General features: G+C 41.5%; 1 protein-coding gene across 2 annotated transcripts in view; it reads right to left on the reverse strand.

Moving 5' to 3' along the window:
• sbf2 (SET binding factor 2) overlaps nucleotides 1–19702 on the reverse strand; it is a 126964-nt gene that overhangs the window by 49908 nt on the left and 57354 nt on the right. For both annotated transcript variants that reach the window (XM_033619623.2, XM_033619617.2), the window contains exons 7-17: nucleotides 19326–19458; nucleotides 17256–17364; nucleotides 16768–16881; nucleotides 15239–15316; nucleotides 14891–15004; nucleotides 13904–14032; nucleotides 13625–13723; nucleotides 12592–12796; nucleotides 12284–12393; nucleotides 11330–11479; nucleotides 1384–1452 (exon numbers count right to left, since the gene is read on the reverse strand). In XM_033619623.2, the coding sequence (XP_033475514.1) occupies nucleotides 1384–1452; nucleotides 11330–11479; nucleotides 12284–12393; nucleotides 12592–12796; nucleotides 13625–13723; nucleotides 13904–14032; nucleotides 14891–15004; nucleotides 15239–15316; nucleotides 16768–16881; nucleotides 17256–17364; nucleotides 19326–19458 (1310 nt within the window). The remainder of the gene's footprint in view (nucleotides 1–1383; nucleotides 1453–11329; nucleotides 11480–12283; nucleotides 12394–12591; nucleotides 12797–13624; nucleotides 13724–13903; nucleotides 14033–14890; nucleotides 15005–15238; nucleotides 15317–16767; nucleotides 16882–17255; nucleotides 17365–19325; nucleotides 19459–19702) is intronic.

Genomic DNA, 19702 nt, shown 5'->3' on the forward strand with positions numbered 1-19702 from the left:
GGTTTGGAAACCAAAGGCCATCCCCTGTCCACTACACTTTGCTATGGAGGTTTTAACATGCTGTTCTGTGCATGTGCATGCTCAGGGATCAGGACAGATTGATAAAGCTCCTTTCTCTGGCTATTGTCTGTCTACTGCCTCCTCTATAGATAGGGCTGAGTGTCATTGAAATATCCAATATCCTTCAAGTGATACCGATACCAATAGAGTACCTCATATGATACCTTTTTTTCATACTGATCTTGATTCCCGTGATGTGAATGGAAGCATTCAGTTGCATAATATGCCACCAGATGCCACAGGCGTGTAGTACAGACATAGTTTCAAATGTTTTGGTGGCATCTCAGCATGCTGAACTGCCAAGTCTGTAAAATAGGCCATGCTCGACTTCACCACAGGCGAGTTATAGCTGCTGCAGTAGTGGGTCAATGACACGCTGCATTAAATCAAAGAACATTTGTGATGATTGGCTGCGAGCAAAACAACATGAATCATCATTTTTTTTCAGAATCCGGGTATTTAAAGGATTGAATGCAGGATTTGTTTGACTGGAGAATATAGTTGGGTACCATTGACATTTGAACCAGTACTAGTAACGGTACCCACTGGTGCCTTTTTTCAGAACTTATTTTTGTCTGTCATAACAAAAATTTCATATATGAACAAGCGGCAGGGGCAAGGAAATAGACTAGAAGGCAATTTTGCTCCCCTGCTCTTTTCTAATCACACATAGAGCTGATCTTCTGTCTCTGTCTGCCTGCCTGCTTGTGTGTGTATGTGTGGATATGTGTCTGCTCGTCTAGCAAGGATACTAGGCTATATAAAATAATACAGAAAAGAAAATAGACCAGACGCCAAAACTGCGGCAGATCAGCACCTCAGTGATAGTTTTGGCTTGCTGGGAAGCTGGTGGAGCAGCCACAGAGCTCCGTGGCTGGCTTCCCGGCTTCAGGGAGTGTTGCAGCACTTCAGCCTCTTGTCAACACCTGGCGCTCTCACTCAGGGTGGTTTTTAGACCGAGAGTTCACTTGCTTTAGTCCGAATCAGGGACTAATTTTGTTTCAAAGTTGCATAATTGCCTAGAGTTTGTTTGTGTTCTCACTGCTGTATCTACAAGCGGACCAGGTAAAATGTCTTGTGCAAGAAAGCTGCTCTTGATTGGTCAGAATTTTCATGCGGGGAAAAAACCAGGAAGTAAACAAATTGTTGAAGAAGAGTACACTTGCAAGATAAATGCGACACTTTCTAATGTCACAATGGAGGGACAACAATGCAGGCTGATTTTAACGCTGGTCATCGTGGACTGTATTGCTTGGATGAAATGAGAAACAGAAGCATTGACATGAACGCACATATATCCTTATTTCTAATTAATTTCCTTACCCTGTAAAAGGCTGTCGACAGGGGCAGCAGTGCAGAAGCCACGGTGTACTCCTCAGAGCTGGAACAGTCCTGTGGGTGAAACAATACGGGAGAAGTGAGAGCAGGGCAGGACACAGCAGGAGACATGTTAGACAGCTCTGCAAACACCTCTTTTCACTGCAGCCCCAAAACAAGGAGCACAACTTTCAAACAGAGAGGTCATACATTCTGAGGCCAGAGGGGAAACTCGGCTGAAGAGACATTTCTATCAGTATGGTAATCTGGAGAACCACCTTGTTACTGCAACACTATTCTGCTATGGTTTACGTAATGCTAAGATATAACACAAACCTTTGCATCTGTCTGCACATGACTAATACACTTCTGTAAACCTGCACTTGAGATGTGACCTGAGGAGAACACTGTGGGGCAAAAATCTATCTTCAGCAAACGTAACTTCCTGTTACGTAAAGACACTTCTGTCCTGCTAAATGTCAGGGCGATGCTTAAAAAAAAAAAAAAAAGATCTGCCAAAACCACTGACTCTGTTCTGCTCCAACATTAGGACATATGCTTTCAATAGCCTTATATAATCTCTGCCCTGACACAGTTGTTACAGTGCACCAGCCTTCAGTTGAATGGTACTGTATGCTTTACATAACTAGGTTGCCATACAAGTCTCATTAAAGAGAAACACAAGATGCTACATAAAATCCAGTTGTTTTGGCCACAACATGCTGTGTCCATTTACCAAGAAGCCACAACTAGCCAGAAAGCGAATGTCATTTTCTTTTTTTAATTTATCTATTTATTTATAAATCAGGGAATAATCGAAAAATATTCCCTCTTTGGCATTTGTGCCAATGTGTCTTTGTATTTGGGATTGTTTCAGGTCAAAGAGGCAGTGCTGAGTGGTGCCTTCAAGAGAACGGTATTAAGATGAACAGCACATTAAGAGGCTTAGCGTGGGGGACTTAGGGGCCCAAACAAAACTTTTGTTGTACTGATCAGAGAGAACTATGAGAGCAGGAGAATCAGAGAAAAGGACATGAGTTGGCCTCAAAAGTACTTCATTCACAGGAAATTGGTACTAAACTCTGTTAATGAGAATGGCCAGAGGAAACTTGATTTAAGGACACGTACAAACAACAGCACTGATTATGACCTGGTGCTGTACCTCATTACCCTCAGTGGGTCCTCATACCCGAAAAATGAGGAAATGACACAAACTTTCTTTTGACCATATCTCTTTTGTATGTCATGTGAAAATACAAACACACACATACAGAAATTTTAAAGGGCCAGTGTGTAGGATTAAGGGGGGATATACTGGCAGATATGTAACGTAATATAATGAATATTTTCTTCTTTACTGTATAATCACCTGAAAATAAAAATTGTCGTGTTCTTGTTACCTCAGAATGGGCCGTTTATATCTTAATAGGGAGCAGGTCCACTTCCACAGAGTCTATAAAGTTGTGCTGCCATGCTTCTACAGTGGCCCAGAATGGACAAACCAAACACTGACTCTGTGTAGGGCCATTCACGGTTTCGTTTTGGCCATCATAATTAGCAATCCCTCTGCAACGAGGAATGTCGGAAAAAGTGATTTCTTCAGTGTTTTTACTGGTTTTAATCACCTGTTCTGTTCGTTTTGGAGAGGACGAGACCTCTGTGGATAATTCTGCTTACTGTGAATACCTGCTGAACGTCTGAATCTTGAGTTTTCAGAGGAATAAGGTGTGAACACATTAGCAGGTGCTGAGCTAGCAGCCTATCTGGAACTTGTTGAACAGTGTCAGAGAATCACTGATCTGTAATGTGAGGCTGCTTTATTCAGTGTTCTTACTGGTTTTAATCTCACACTGTTCCTTTAAGTTCATGCCTGAGTTTTTCTAAAACTATGCAACTTACTATCAGAGTCTTATCAGAGTCCTAATTTTGGCAGGGGAGATAGGGAGAAGAATGCTGTGATGGGGGGCCAGTTACCGCCATTCCTCCCATAAAAAAACCCCACACACACAAGAATGTGGAGAGGGGAGAAAATGCAAAACACAAGTTCCACAGCGACACATGAAAGCCTGACCCCCCGTCGATTAAGCAACATAGTTTCTGTTGTATTTTTCTTGTTGCTTGTGTTTTCCTTTGCAGTTATTTGGGCTGCGGTGAAATGTTCCCCCTTGGAGCGGCACCAAAGCATTGTTTACCAGCATCCTTAACAATGCTGCAGGTCACAGGAGTTCGTGGAGCCCAGTCAAAACAGAACAACAAGTGTAAATGCACAGGCAGAAAAGTGTGAATAACTGACAAACCAGCATTATTCCAACAAAGAAAGAGTGAAGTTCAGCGATGCATGTCATTGGTTCTTTGAAACAGAATAGGCAGGAGTCATGCTTCAGATGAAGAAAAGCTTTGTCCAGAGGCTGCATCCACACGACACATCTCATATAAAGTAGACATGATGAGCTTTACTTAAGCCACACGTATTATCACCTACAAAACCTCCACCTTAATCTCCTGTTAGCAGACAGAGAGGCTAAGTGACAGCTCAAAAGCCTTGGAGGTCAACTGACAAAGAAGACAGATAAGCAGTGAAATCTGCAGCGGGTCTGACATCAGACTGAATGAAAAGTGAAACATGAGAAGTTGATCTGTTTCCTGTCTGTCAGCATCACATGGGGAACCTGACAAAGGTAAAGGTATTATTGTATTTAAGACTCAATCATTGTCATAGAGCTGAATAGATCCACATGGTGCAGGGTGGAGGAAATATGATAAATGCTTTATTTGGGATTTCAAGAATGGAGGGAGAGGAGGGTGTTGTGTATCCCCTGCAGGCTTCTTTTCCTCCTATTATTTACCGAAAGTCTCACTTTTTTCCCCCTCATTTTTGAAGCGGCAGGAGCTGTGATGGCTGTGATGACTAACACAGCAACTCTGTCTCAGACACGTATACAGCGAGCAAAAACAAGAAGCATGACCTCGTGACAGAAACGCTGCAGGATGTGAACAAACGGCAGCTTCCTGTGTGTTCCAGAGAAGTTTTCACTTTCCAGGAAAGCTGTGAGATGAACTGACGGACAGTTATGGCACATTTTTATGACACTTTTGTCACTACCGACAAAAATGTCTCAACTCAGAGGCTACTAATGTTAATTGCATGTTGAATCATTAATAGGAAGACGGATGAGCCACATAGTTGAACTCTGTGCTGTCCAGACGAACAACAAACAAATTCCATAGCGAAAGCATGGAATGTGATTAACCAGATGTTTACCTGGTCGTACTGGTGGATGTCCGAGAGAAGCAGTTATCTGAACATGGGAATGATACCCAGTTCAGATTCCCAGTGGCCATGTTACGTAAGGCAGTACATCAAGGCCACTAAGGCAGACAGAGGTCATGTTCTCACAGCTAGAGACTAATTTATGATATACATAATGCAAAAAATGTAATGAAGTTGTATATTCTCTATTGGAGGGGAGGTTCAAAGTGATTAAAATACAGCAGGCAGCCTTTAGAAGGGACAAAGGATGTAGACTCAGTTAATAGGTGCTCCAATTTATCAGTGATATGTATACTAGGGCTGCTCCCTTATAGTTGGCCAAACCTTAGTTGACCAAAAAGATCATTAGTTGGCAAGATTTCATTGGTCGCTTGTTCACAGATAAACAAACAAAAAAAAAAACCTGTTAGGAGCTGCGCCTTGTCAAAATAAACCAAAACCTATATAACTGGACCATGTGGGAATTTAATTTGATAGGACAGACACAGGAAGTGGCCACGCTCAGCAGTCAGACAATAGTCAGGTTAATTTCCAGGGCTGGTACCTGAGGTTATTCCACAGGCTAGTTAATAATTTTGAGAAGGTGAAGGACGAACCCAAGGTGATATGTAAACTCATCTTCATTGGTCGACTACAAACATGACGTATCATCTGAAACATGTAAGTAGCTACATGCCCATTAGCCACTTAGCACAATCATTACTGCTTTGCCGACAGCGTCATTAACAGGCGGCTCGCTCAGTGTGTGACGTGCACTTGTAGATAAAATACAGGCCTTTATTAATGAAGGTTCATTAGGACGGTTTTGTATTTCTCTGTAATGTAGCACAGTGTTAACAATGTTACTGATACTAGACTAGACCTTGAACTCAAACCATTGTGTTGCCCTGCCCAAAATATATCATTTAATAATTAAATTAATATTGTATCAATGAAGGCAACTAGTCGACTAATGGCCCTAAATGACTATTGGTCGTAGTAGGAGGCAGCCCTAACATATACATATGTTTATAAACCGGTGTTTTCCTCTACGTTTTAGCCTCTCGTCCACACGGAGTGTCTAAGGTTACTAAAACTGAGTTTTTGCGCATGCCTATTGTTGCTTTGTGTAATGAGCATACACTAGAAACAACAACAACAATGGCCAAAAACAGGTAATGATTATTTTGCACTTAAACTTAGTATTGCTGCACCCTTTCATGAACAAACGAAGGCATCTGCTGCACCCACTGTTTCTGCTCCGCCTCAGCATTCGCAGTTTAAAATCCGCCAGAAATGACAGTTTTGGATCAGGCCCACACGGTTGAACCAGCAGATGGTTGGACTGTTGTTGACAAGGGTTGGAAGGAAAACTTGAGCATGTCCAGAGCAGCACTTGTAACTTTGAGTTAGCGCCTTCATCCTTTGAGAATTAACGCTGATGAAATCTCCAGTTGGTGTTTTGAAAAAGGTAACGTTAACCTGTAGACTTTACTACCTTTGTGACAAGGAGAGACTGCTGGAGACACGCCTGTGAGCGTTTTGAGAGTTTCTGCATTCTGGTCGGACTGAGATATTTTGTAAAACAAAGGTTGTGAGGACATAATTAATTTTTTCAAAACAAAGCAGAAAATATTCATTTTCAATAATATATTTTTATGTGTAGACAGGGCCTCGGACATCTCAGTCAGACATAGTGCCTCGAACTTTCCAACAACATCTGTGTGTAACGTGCGTTCTAGCACACTGCTCCACATCAGACGGTCAAGCTCATGCGGAACTCATGGACTCCATGCCGTTGCGGCTACTTCCCATGAACCTCCTTCCCTAATCCCCTCTCACAGTAAACTGCCATTCAGAGTGTGTTTGTGAGCACCATCATGAGGCCCTCGGCCATGAGAGAGCAGAGCACAGAGGGCTCATAATCCTATCTGACAGGAAATGGTTGGGATGCCAGGATACATCCACAGCAGGACTCATTCCCCCACATGGACTTGCGCAACGTTTACTTCTAAAAGCTGGAGCCATGACCAGTACACACACACACGCACACACACAAATGTGCAATTAACTCAAATACCTTAATGAGGGCTGTTACTGTGCGTGATTCATGGCAACAACAGATAAGGATTACAACAGATGTTTAAACAGGAAAAATGTGTCACTGTAAACGTTTTCCGAACATACCATTCCAAAGAATGCATCAACATTTTATATGTAATCCCTCAAAAAGAAAGAAAAGAAAGAAAAACATATTGAACATGTTGTGACAAGGTACAGCACCACCTGATTCTAATGTCCTACCCTTTGACTTCTTGTACATTTTTGTTTTACATACCGCTTCCCGCGGCTCTGCTCCCCTGCGAACACTGATTGCAACCAGACAACAGAACTGTCACTTAGCCTGAGGTTGACGGTTGAACGATAAATATTGTAATTGGCCTCATATTAATGATGTCACTGAAAATCAATGTGTCCCATCAACATGGACGCCAAGAATCCTAATGAGGCATCATGCTGTCATTGTGCAAAGAGCAAGCAACATTTTTTACAGAATAGGTCACTTTGGCTTTTGTTCGGCACTGAAGGATCTCTTACACACACACACCACACACCACACCACACACACACACACACACACACACACACACACACACACTCTCTGTAATATAATTTTGGGGTTCTTACGTGGCTGGGCGTTGAAAGAAAGGGCAGAGCACAGAATATGAAAGTAATTACTGGCCCGGCAATTTACTATTTATATTCCTTTCACAGCTCATCTGAGACAAATCCCTCACAACTGAGCTGAGACCAAGAAATGAAAGCCAGGAGCAAATGCCTGGCTCCCATCTTGAAGTAAGAAAAGAGATGACAAACAATGCAAAATAAAATCTAAAAAACAAACCAAAAGCCATCAGAAAAAAGGCTGACTATATTGTATCTCATGTTGCGGTAAACAAAAGAACACTCTGGATCAAATCTCTTCTCCATGTGTAAAATGATTACTTCTTTCCTCATGTGAGGCTGCGGATCATTGGCTTTTCAGCAGCATGCCAGAGGAGCTCAAGGGAGTCAAATTAGTCCTTAAAACTCACTTGGAGACCTCTACTCTGGAATATTACTATATGGTGATGACATATAGATTTTAACTCTATATTAAAAGTTAGGTGAGACAGACCTCTTTCACTTTGTATCATAGAAATGTTTGTTGTTAGTAAGTTCTCATTATGAACTATAATTATGACCAAATCAGATGGCTACTGTCAACTTTAGAGCTGTCACAAGAATTACATCATAAACTAATTGCATGACATATGGAAATTACTTTAATTATTTTGCTGATCTCGATATTGCCCGTTGTGTTTACATGCGTATTTGTTTTAGCCAACGTGACACCAGAATATACTGCAGGTTTTTCCTGTCCATTATAAGACTTTGGTGCACCAACCGTGAGAGTCCGAAGAAAAACAAAACAGCACTTCAAAGACAAAACTGCATAGCTTATCGGTAGCCTGCAGCTGCACTTTTGGAGTGGTAGATGTACAGTCCTGATGATTGTTAGCTTGCCAGCCCCTGGCAATCAGCCCAAAGTCTGCTGTTTGGAGTTTAACCTACCAACAACTTCATCCTCCACTTCGTAAAACCACCAGCAAACCGCCCGGCTCCCCGGCCATCCATCCCTGGGGAACACACCAGCTGGCTTATCGAGCTAATGGCGCTTGTCTATCAGCCGCAAAAGGCATCACTTGGTTTTGTTTTCATTGGCCAAGTCTTACACTGAGCTACTCCAACAACGGTATCATAACCATATACTTTGTTGTATATATTAACAAGAGATAAGTACTTTTAAAAGATGTAAGCTATTTTTTATTTCGGTTCCAATGTCTGAATATTCTTAAGAATTAAACGTTCACTGTTCTTTGAAAGGGTGTACTTGCATTATTATGCTATTACAATATCATTATATCAGTGGCATAAAATGGTCTCAAAGTGACAATAGTATCATTGATTATGATTATTTCTGAGACAATATATCGTCCAACAAGAACAGTTACCAGATGTGTATGACGATTACCTGTTATACAGAATCTGTCCTTGACAAAATACGGGCTGTACAACTATGATCAGGATCATTAATTTCATATATATCTCCTTGTGGCATCCTTTGGGGAGGTTTGCTACATTCTTCATCATTTCGTGTTGAAGCTCATTTTGTTTCCAGTTTTGGAACAATTCTAAAAAAAATGTAACACTCATGTCGGCCAACAAAAGCTAACACATCAGGATCCCATTTCAACACATGAAAAGACACACTGGCTGCCTGTTTATCAGCTGTGTCCACAACATGGGACAGTGTGCAGCCTTGCATCAATCTGATGAAAGACGCCGGGCTGAAGAGATGTTGGTGTTATGCAGACATCTTGCCACTTTTTAGCTTTTCAACAAATGCACATCACAGGCAAACTCCTGTCACACAGCAGCACAGGGCTCATCTCTGCTGTCACACATACACGGCATAAAAGGGATGATGCAACATTGAGCTTTTCTTTTCATATCTTCCTGCATGTGTGGAAAGACATAAATAATTAAATTTGGAAATCAGCAGCCTTGCCAGGTAGACATTCTATTGGCCAAAGTCATCAATGCTGCGCTTGGCCTCATTTTGCCCTGGTGTATAATCGAGGAGCAAAATGACATGTCAAATAACCTTGCATGTCCCTGGCCCTGGCAAATGGTAGGATTAATTGGCTTTCAATCATTTGGGGGGAAAAAAGAATGACTGGAATCTAAAGTCACTCCATAAAAACTGCACTCTGTAAGGAGGACTGCTTAAAATTATTAAAATCCCTGGAAAGGGCTGATTCAAGGCAGTAAAACATGAGGAACCACCAATAAAGACCCGACGGCTCTGGTTGAGTGAAGCCTCACTAACTCTTTACGAGCTGCACAAAAACACATTACTTACTCCCTTTGACAAGTAGCCGAGGCATGAAGGCACCAGATAGAGACAAACATACTTTCTGATAAACAATGAGCAGCATCACTGGGGCTCAGTCTACGTCATGCTGCCAGGTTGTTGTCAACAAGGAGGAAAATAAAGAATTAAGAAAAAGAAGGAGGAACAGGTTTGAACTATACATGTGTTCAACTGACACGCTTACACATTTCGCAAAACTAGAACTGATGACAACGAATAAAGTATGGTATCTGCTGAAAATGTGGGGTACGGCACTAAAACCTGTACATATTCAACCACATATGAACATACTATTGTGCAGTGACGTTTAGCATCAGTTTTAGATATTGCTTTGGTCAAAATCTGGGTCAGAAGTTTTGAGGTCAGATCTGTTGAGCAATCCCAAAGAGAAAGACATCTGCTTAACCTTCCTGTGACCTGCTGGCTAAGAAATTTTATTGAATTAATCTTTTAACAATATTCACAAAAATATTTTTCTAAAAATTATATTATGTTCTATTGTTACAGGCTGGGTAAACACACCGGACCACACCAGTAGAAACAAAGTCTTAAAGGCCAAGTCCTCACGCACGTAGGTATTTTTTTTAAATGATGCCTCTTCCATGAATAGTTTGTGTTTTGGCCCTTTCGTCCACACGCAAACTGCCTTTTAGGTCACTGAAAACAGACCTTTTCTAAAAGTCCTTCCAAGGTGAAGATACTCAGAAACACTGTTGTCAGTGTTGACTTGTAGACAGAGAAACACTGATGTCAGAGGGTGCACTGTTATCTTCTTCGTAAGGCATCACAAATGAGGCGACCACAAGGCAAATGTGAGGCACATGAGATCAAAATAGCACTGGCATTAAACTTGCTAACAGGACTTTTAATATGTTTACACATAATTGTACAGTTACTCTCCCACTGTATTGAGGAACACAGGTGTCAGAACTGGCTACTGATGTCACTGCTACATAATCCAACACTCCCATGACACAGATCCCACCACCAGTGTCGCCAGTTTTGGACGAGACCCACTCAGACCTCCAGTTGATGTACCTCTGTAACTATACTGCTCTCCTACCAGCAATATTAAGTGGATGAGTAACTGTACATTTCTGTTCAAACACATAAAACGCCCTGTTAGAGTGGTTAGAGCTGGGACTATTTTGGACACAACTGCCATTGGCAGTGTTTCTGCATGTTCATTTGGACAAAGGTCTTTATATAGCAGTGCATCTATGGATGGGATTTTTTATAGGAAAAACCCTTTTTTTAAAAAAAAAAAAAAAAAAAAACAACTCTGTTGACTTCCCACTGTCTGTCACATTTACCGATGTATGATGCAATTTCACTGAATGTTGCATCATGTGTGGGGTGAGAAACAGATTACTTTTTTGTTGTTCTATAATAATCAACTGAATTTTCAGACAACCAGATGTCAGGAATGAACATGACAATTTTCTAGACCTCAAGGCGACATCTTCACATTAACTGTTTTGTCACATTAATAGTAGAAAACCCAAAGCTGTTAAATTTACAGTTATTTAAAACAAAGAAGAGCAGCAAACAGTCACATTGAAGACGCTGAAAATAATGAATGTCTGGTAAATGCGTCACTTTATAAAGGATTAAAAAAAAAAACTCACTTCACTATCAGTTGTCAATTTATTTTCAATTGGAAAAAATTGCATTACAAAGGGTGTGTGATTTGTGTTGGAGTGAATTTCTGTTACAGGACGTACCTGGAGTGCACAGTTCATCATACGAATGATGTAATCAAATTGCTGGCTGTCCAGTATGGCGCGGTTCTGCTGGACGTGAAGACTCAGTTCCTCAGTCAGACACTGGCGAGCGGCCTTGCCTTTTAGTGCGCGCAGTGCAGCCGGCAGCGTCTGGCAAGAGAAAGGTGGATCAAGAGGGTTCAAGGGAAAAAAAAAAAAAGTAAAATAAAGTGACTGACCTGACAGGACAGGTTGTTTCAAAACAGTGAGAAGACGATAGACAATTTGTGATTGTTAAAAAACTGGGAGACATCTTTGCTTCTTGAGATTTCCAGGCTTTTTGGGAAAGCATCACATTTATTAAAATGGAGTAATTTGATATTATTTTCCATTCACCGCTTTCAGCAACTCTATGTACCAATACAGTGCTTCCAGTTACTTCGACCTGCTGTGTGATTAACGACCATTTGGCAGTGAAAGATTTACAGGCCCGCGGGGGGTTCAGAGAATATATGCCATGCATTCTTACATTAGCACAGAGATGCAGGCCTTGATTATGTAACTCCTATATGAAGCCAGAGGGATACATAAAGCAACTGGCAACAATCCCATTTCAAACACATTGGATGCATATTGGGTAGAATTACACACATGGGGCCACAACGCTGAGCATCTTTGTGTAGTGTAGATGATAATAGAGACAAACACAAGTGAACTGATTCATTTTCATGTGAAAAAGCATGAATTACATGATGAAAAAGCTAGCAAGATCTCAACATGGATTGCGAGTGTGTTTGATTACGGGTCCTGTCTATTTCTGTCTGTGTGGCAGCTGGGAGATATGAGGATGATGAGGGCGAGGAGAGATCTACAGCTCTGCTACAGCCTGCTGGATAGGTGCAACGCAAAGATGCCTCCAGTTAATGAGCCTGATAAAAGGCTGATGAGCTCCCCTGATGAAAGACAGTGTGTCACCTTCTCAGTCTCCAGGGTCTTGTTGTCAAAGATGAAGGAAATGCAGCTCCGCACCACCTCCAGCCTGCGAGCGCTGTTGAACACAGAGCCACTCTTGCCCATGATGGACACTGGAATACAGAAAGAGGGTAAAGGATTAGGGTGAAACTACAGCTGCTGCAAACATCAGAGCTTTGCCACCAGTCAAAGACATACTCAGCGGATACCTGTTATGTTAAAACGATCACTGTGAGAGAGATTTAACATTAAGAAAACACTGCAGGTATGCAACAGTATGCACTGTATATTAAGGCAACATTAGTCCATACCGACAGGTGGTCCTGCAGGTACGACACACTTCCTCTCAGGTCGTGTAGAAGGAGGTGTGCAGCAGTATTTTGCCATGCCCTCCAGCACTATCTGCTCCACCTTGTCGTCATCCAGCAGGGGAAAGGGTACCTGGTGCACCCGCAGGTGGGACCCCTCCGATGGCCGAGGCACCTTCTGGAATGCCATGTGGGGGTTTGGATTCTCCTATAGTACACCCGCAAGGGAACCACAAGTATTAATAGGGTACACAGCTGTGTATACAGTGGATAAACAGCGAACACGTGCAGAACATGCTAAAGTCTGTCCTCAGTGTTTCCCCTGGGAGTTTTTTCAGCAGCAGCGCTGAAGTGCACGACATTAGAAGGGCTGCAGACACACATTTGCACACACTTGCAGATGTACAATTTTGTTTACTAAACTGCCTTCTATACCCCATATACTGTTACATTAATTCCTGTAAGTTTGGGCAGATGTAACATTTGACATCTAATGTTCTCGTCAATATTGTGACTCTTACATTGCTTGTATAAACAATTTATTGACTGTTAACAGATAGACATTATCATCATGAAAATGTATGAGTATTGACATCGAAACCAAAACTTTTTATGATTGCCCCGGGTCTCCTCTAATCAACACCACATTTCCAGTGGCAGAGACAAAACAACTTAAAGCCTGGAGAAATGCAGATGACAAAGAGCTGGTGAACATGCCATGTGGGTCGTGTGGGCACAATGCAGGGCCAAACAAAGCTAAATGTAAACACTGTCAGAACACAGCAGTGTGTCTGAGCCTCTACAGACATGTTCGGTATGGTTTGTGTGTGTGGCGAGCGAGGAGAGAGAAACAGTGTGTCTGCACTCAAGACAGGCAGGTGGGCTGAACATTAGTAAATCACGAACCCTAACCCCTAACCCTAACCCTAACCCAAGAGAGAATGTTTATTGTGAGCTGAAGTCTGTCTGAACCACCAGACCAGTGAAGCTGTTAAAGCAGTGCGTATTGTCTCATATGTTTTGCAAGAAGTCTTACATTTCTGTATAGCTGCTCAGAGAACGTCCTGATGTGCTTCTGCAGCTTGACAGGGCTGACCTCTTCTTCCTTAAAACTGTCAGTGTCTAAGGCCACCAGCTACAAAACACACAACAAAAATGAAAAATACACAGTTACAGAGTGGATCATCAAGGAAAATACATTCAAAAGTATCACAGTGTTCCTAAAAAACATGTTTGCGTATAAACTTTTCCACTTAGAGCTAAAAAGTGAAGGGTAATAAAGTTCAGCTTTAAGTGGAGCATCATGGTACAGTACCTCATCAAAGAGATCGCAGGCTCGGTAAGGCGGACCTCTCTCTGAGACGAAGCCAGCGAAGGCCATGCCATCCAAAACCTTGGTCAGAAAATCATTCTCAATGAGGCCTCGCTGGCCCAGGAAGGCAGTCTGGATAATGTCAGAATTAGATCAGTTACAATCCCACACAGATGGGAGCAATGTAATCTTGTTCATATGGACATGCTGCAGACTGAAGAACAACTGTAGCAATCACAGCCATTTATAGAATAAGATTACGAAGTCTTCAAAAAATATCTCTGCAAGGGGGCCTGAGACCGGCAACTTTTACTGTTGAAATCATGGATAAGTTCTTCAGCATGTACAAAAACTGGGAATAAATCTAGTTATAAATGACTACATGCAAATGAATTTAATTTACTTTACGCATAATTATTTGTGCTTGTGGGAAGAAGAGATAAAACACAGTTCACTCAAGCCTTCCCCCACTCAGCCATTCCAGACGAATAGGCTGGAGCGTTTGTTTATAATGTGATCCATGTGGGGTACTTTGAGGATGATGTGCTGAGGGGTTACCACGGAGACACCACAGACACGAACAAACAAAAATCTCCAGCACAAAACAAAAATGTAAACCTAATACGTTTCATATGGCTCATTGCCGGGCTTTGCCCAAGGTTACGGGACTGTGTCCGAAGCTTGCATAAACAAAAGGATAGCATCACGGAAGAGTCATGAAAGCCTCAACAACACATTTAAACTACTCATACACATCCTCACACAAACACGCACTTTATACACCCCTGACAGGTTTACGTGTCAGGGGTCCTCACGTAATTCCACCCTCGCTGCTGGACTCAAAAAACATTCTTGGCAGATGAAAAAGAACAATGTGTTTGCAGCGGAGCAATCGCTAAAGGAGTTTAATCTAAGGTCACATATTGGAAAGTCAAGTCTGTGCAAAATTTGAATTTCAGCACTGGGGATTCCATTATGTTGTTATCTTACCTTGTGAAAGTGAATAACGGGTTCAGAATGGATGCGGATGAGCTGCAGGCAAGACCTGTAACCCTGGAAGAGTTGTGCAAACAGCCTGAGAAAGACGGCCCTCACCTCCTTGTCCTGGAACACACACAGAACTCACAAAACAACTATGCCACAAATGTAGTCTGATAGGTTAATTATGCAACAGACATGTCATTTGTCTCGACGGTAATGGGTTACCATCAGTTAGTGACCTCACTCCAATGCTAACCTTTTACCGACAAGAGATTTTTGTGATAAAGGCAATCGTTTCCTCCTCATGTGGGAGGATCGTGAATGAAAGGGGGGCATGTGATAGTGATGCTGACTTACCAACAACTTGAGGTTGGAAGGCGCAGTGCGAGGCGGAGGGAACGCATTGTCTGCTATCTCCAGATCAGGGTGCAAAACCTAGGAGTCATAAATACATCATCAGATGATTTAGTCGTCTTCATTTAACAAATGCTTTTATGTAGAGCAGCTTGCAATAAGTGCAAGACGAGCACAAGTGAACTAATAATACAATACCAGAAAAGGTGTCACAGGATTTAATTAAAAAAGGAACACAAGAACATCAATTTTACCAGCAGTCACTGAACACATCTGAGTATAAGAATCTAAAAATTACTTTGTATGTCTTAATGTGTTTGTCTGTGTGAAAGACTGACCGACAGACACGCACACAGATGCTAAACAAGGATCAATGGGGGTTTGTCTACCTGGTGTTCATAGTTGAATGATTTTTGTAAATTAAAGCTATAGTGCATAACTTCTACAGGTCTGTAAATGTCCGTTTCACCCAAGCCACTACTAGAGGAGATGACACAATGCTGATTAAGCCGATCGGCTCCTCTAACATCTCGCGGTATTTTTCCAATATATATCATTTTTAGTATGCGTGTGTGTCGACCGGCGACATTCCCGCGCTGGCACACAGGAAATGCTTCCTCACAACTAGAAGGGAGGGGGAGGAAGAGCGGAGAGTGTCATAGCAAGAGGTAGAGCGCAGGTAGAAAGAGAAAGCAACATGGCGGAGAAGCAGCCGAGACACGGTTCAGAAGTGGATCCTACCATAAAGGCAAGTGTTACTCTGTGTATGGTGTGTGGTGACTGGCAAGTGTTACTCTCTGTACACGGTGTGTGGCGAGTGTTACTCTGTGTACATGGAAGCGCCGCCGGCTTATTAGTTGTAATAACGCATTATCCGCTGGGAGGCGACAGAAGTTACGCACTATAGCTTTAATTAATTCATTCAATTCATAAGTCATTTAATATTGAGTATCTGCTGATGGTGATTCCTGATCTGATCTACTTTTATTTTTCTAAATATTACAGCAGTACAGTGCACACATCAAGTGCTATCTATCTATCTATCTATCTATCTATCATAAAGTATAAAATAACAAACCCTACCCTAATCTTTTTGGCCTTATTGCGTCTCGAGAGAATTTCTCTCACGCTTTAAGAGAGTATTCTCCTGTGTTTGTTGCTTCAGTGTTTGTTTTCATGGACCAGGAAACATTAATAAACTACTCTTATTGGCTGTCATGGAGATTTGGTAAATAACACTAATAATCATATTGCGTTTTGCTTGCATTTATGGTGTGTGGTGTTTCACAGCAGCAGGGGCTCAGCAGCTGCTCTTAGAGACAAACAGATGGCTGCAATCCATGCTGCTGTGCACGAAAGCTTCACAAATAAAATCATCTGTGTGACAGCTGATGTACAATAAAGGATCAGATCAGGATGAATATAGCTGATTCCAATCAGTTTAAAAATGCCCCAGTTGGACATCTCTGCACCTGTATTTGCTTGTGTGTGTGTGTGTGTGTGTGTGTGTGTGTGTGTGTGCCTGAGCTTACCAGAGACAGAGAAGTCTGTGTTTGGTGTAGCAGAGGTTCAGGGAGCAGGGACAAGTGGATGCACTCAGGGATTTTTATTGTTCCTCCATCCAGGTCAGCAATAATAACATCCAACTGGTGAACACACATAAACACAGACAGGTCAGGTGGTTTGATTGCAGCTGGAGGGAGTACTGCAAAGAACAACACGTATGCCTGGCTAGGTTCAGCCGAAACCAGTTAAATAAACATCTTGGTTAAAAAAGAGCAGATTACTTCATCTTTGCGTGTAAAAGCTTCCTGAAACCAAAGGGCTTTCTTAACTCTCCTTGTCAGTAGAAAGTCCTAAAATATCACAATGCATCCTCATGTGTTGGACATAAAAACAAACTCTAAAAGAGTCCAATATTTGTTAATGATTCACAGGCGTTTGACAACAATTTATGCTCTTCAATTTCTGCATGCATGTTAGAGAGCCTGCTGGAGGCCTGCGACACATCTGCACTCACCAGATCCTGTATTTCAGTCTGAAACATGGAGTGCACTCCAATGATGAAGGGAGTGGGGGAGCTCAACACCTCCAGCAGCCGCGAAGGCAGAATAGGGATGTACGGGTAGCTGAACACACACACAAGAGGACATAACAGTGAATACACACAGTGTGTACAATCAGAGTAGGAATGGGGAAGAACTGAGATGTGAGTGGGCAACTGACAGCCCAGAAATATACTTCCCCGTGAGTGTACGTGATGATGAAACGTGAAACTCAAAACTTACACTAACAGATAAAACGGCAGTAAAGATAGAAAACTTCAAGCTGCTCTCACATGACATTCATAAATTTTGCAATGACATCATTTACAAGCTTTGGAAATTTTATCTACCAGAAACCAGTGCTGCGCAACACCAACAAAATTAGAATTACTTCAATACTGAAATACGACATAATGGCAGAGTTACCATTGCTGCTTTTACATGATATGTTCACGTAACAAAATGTTGGAAAAGAGTAAATGAGGGAAATATATCCAAACATATAAAGAGATTCAGAGTTTATTTCACTACAACAGTCAGATGACCTCATAAATGTGTGCTGCTTACATAAAGTGGCCTTTTACAACAAGAAAAAAAACCCAAATTGAACCAAAGTAGCAATATGATGATATACAAAATCACAGGTGATACCTGGTGTTACATGATGATATTGATTCCTTCCTGTAACACTGAATTACTCATCAAGACCAGGATGATGTGACACTCACCTGTTACTCCTGAAAAGAACAAGCCATTTTGTGATCTTTTGTTCTATTTGGTATATTTTGGATTATTATTGATTTATTCTTAAAAGTTTGACTGTGATGCAGCAACACTGTGGTCAAACACTCAGACACTGAGGCACCTGTGGTTCAGCTTTAACACCGACAGATTTGTTTAATAGTTGTTCACATTCTATTACATTTTGGACAGCTTTGGAAATATACATTTGAAGGAATATCTATCGCTCTATTAAAATTATTCTTGTAGATGTTAGTGTTCATTTTTAACTAATGTTAATTCGTCAAATTTTACGATAAATCTCATCATCATTATAAATTTACCAAGTCATCCACCTGTGTGTTTTTGATAAGTTTCATTTAGGAGGTAGAGTAGATTGTCTATTCAGTGCAAGGTTACTGGTTTGATCATCAGCTCCTGGTTATATATTTAAGTGTCCTTGGGCACGATACAGAACATTAGAGGACATGTGTTTGGTGTGTGTGAATGGGTACATGAGAAGCACTGTGAAGCGCTTTGTCTAGTTTATAAACAAAGTCTGCTGGCAGCGGCACCACTGCCAACATATTCATCGAATTATTTTCTGTTTCTTGACCTGTCATCTTTCTTTTCTTGTCAAATTAACACATTCGTGCTGTCTTTGATATTTTAAGAGACTGTTTTCATGGGAGACAGTTTGACATATCACAGTAGGAAACACTTAAGGTCCTGGTATCATACAGTACATGTTGGCTCACTGTCACAGCGTACTGGGATAATTAAAACTGAGCCGTAATTAATGTTATCAGTAAAGCTGGTGCTTTTACCACAATGACAAAATGTCTGCTGTGAAAACAGCCTGTTGTCTCAGGGTTTGTAGTGTTATGTCTCAAGAGATGAATCATCAATTGAAATTTAATGCAGTAATGTTGCAATTTGCAGTCATTTGTACAATTTTTTTTTCTCATAAACTCCCTTCCGAGTTCAGACAGCGTGTTTCACAAGACAGACAGTGATGTGTGCATTTGTTCTAAAAAGGGGAGGAAGTTAATCACTGCACAAGTGAAAGGCACTTGTGGGAGTAGTGAATTTTAAAAAGTGAGTGGAAAAATGCTTGGAGGTTACTAGATATACGAGGTTAAACAGGGTCAAATTTTGTGATTTTAAAGGGTAATCTTGTCCAGTTGATATGGCTGTTTCCAGAACTGAATACAGTGATGAACAAAGTTAATCATCAGTCGAATGAAAGTCATGACACCAGCAGAGATGTTAGAGGAGAGTCACATGAGAATCTGTCCTGCCATCGGGTTCAAACACAAGCTTACCTGTATTTAAGAGGGAACATGAGGGCTTCCAGAGCGCGACACGCCTCTCCGAGCCGCTGGTAACTGGTGGAGTGGAACAAAACCTTGTGTTCTGTCAGAACTGCACAAAACAGGCTTAGAACATTTTGGATCCCTGGAACGAGAAAAAAAAGACCAGAACGAAAATAATGAGGTATTTGTTGGAATGTGACGGCCACATTGTTCCAGATCATTCATCACACATTCGTGGCTATTTGTGGAGGATTTCAAACTTCAAACACAGATTGGATCACACAATATTCATCTGGGAGTTCTGTTCGTATCAATAACAGCTACGAGACTAATTACTGCAATTTAAAACATACTATATACTGTGGAATTTTTCTTGCAGTTTTGGC

Source organism: Epinephelus lanceolatus, chromosome 2 (assembly GCF_041903045.1).
Source record: "Epinephelus lanceolatus isolate andai-2023 chromosome 2, ASM4190304v1, whole genome shotgun sequence".
Classification (NCBI taxonomy): domain Eukaryota; kingdom Metazoa; phylum Chordata; class Actinopteri; order Perciformes; family Serranidae; genus Epinephelus; species Epinephelus lanceolatus.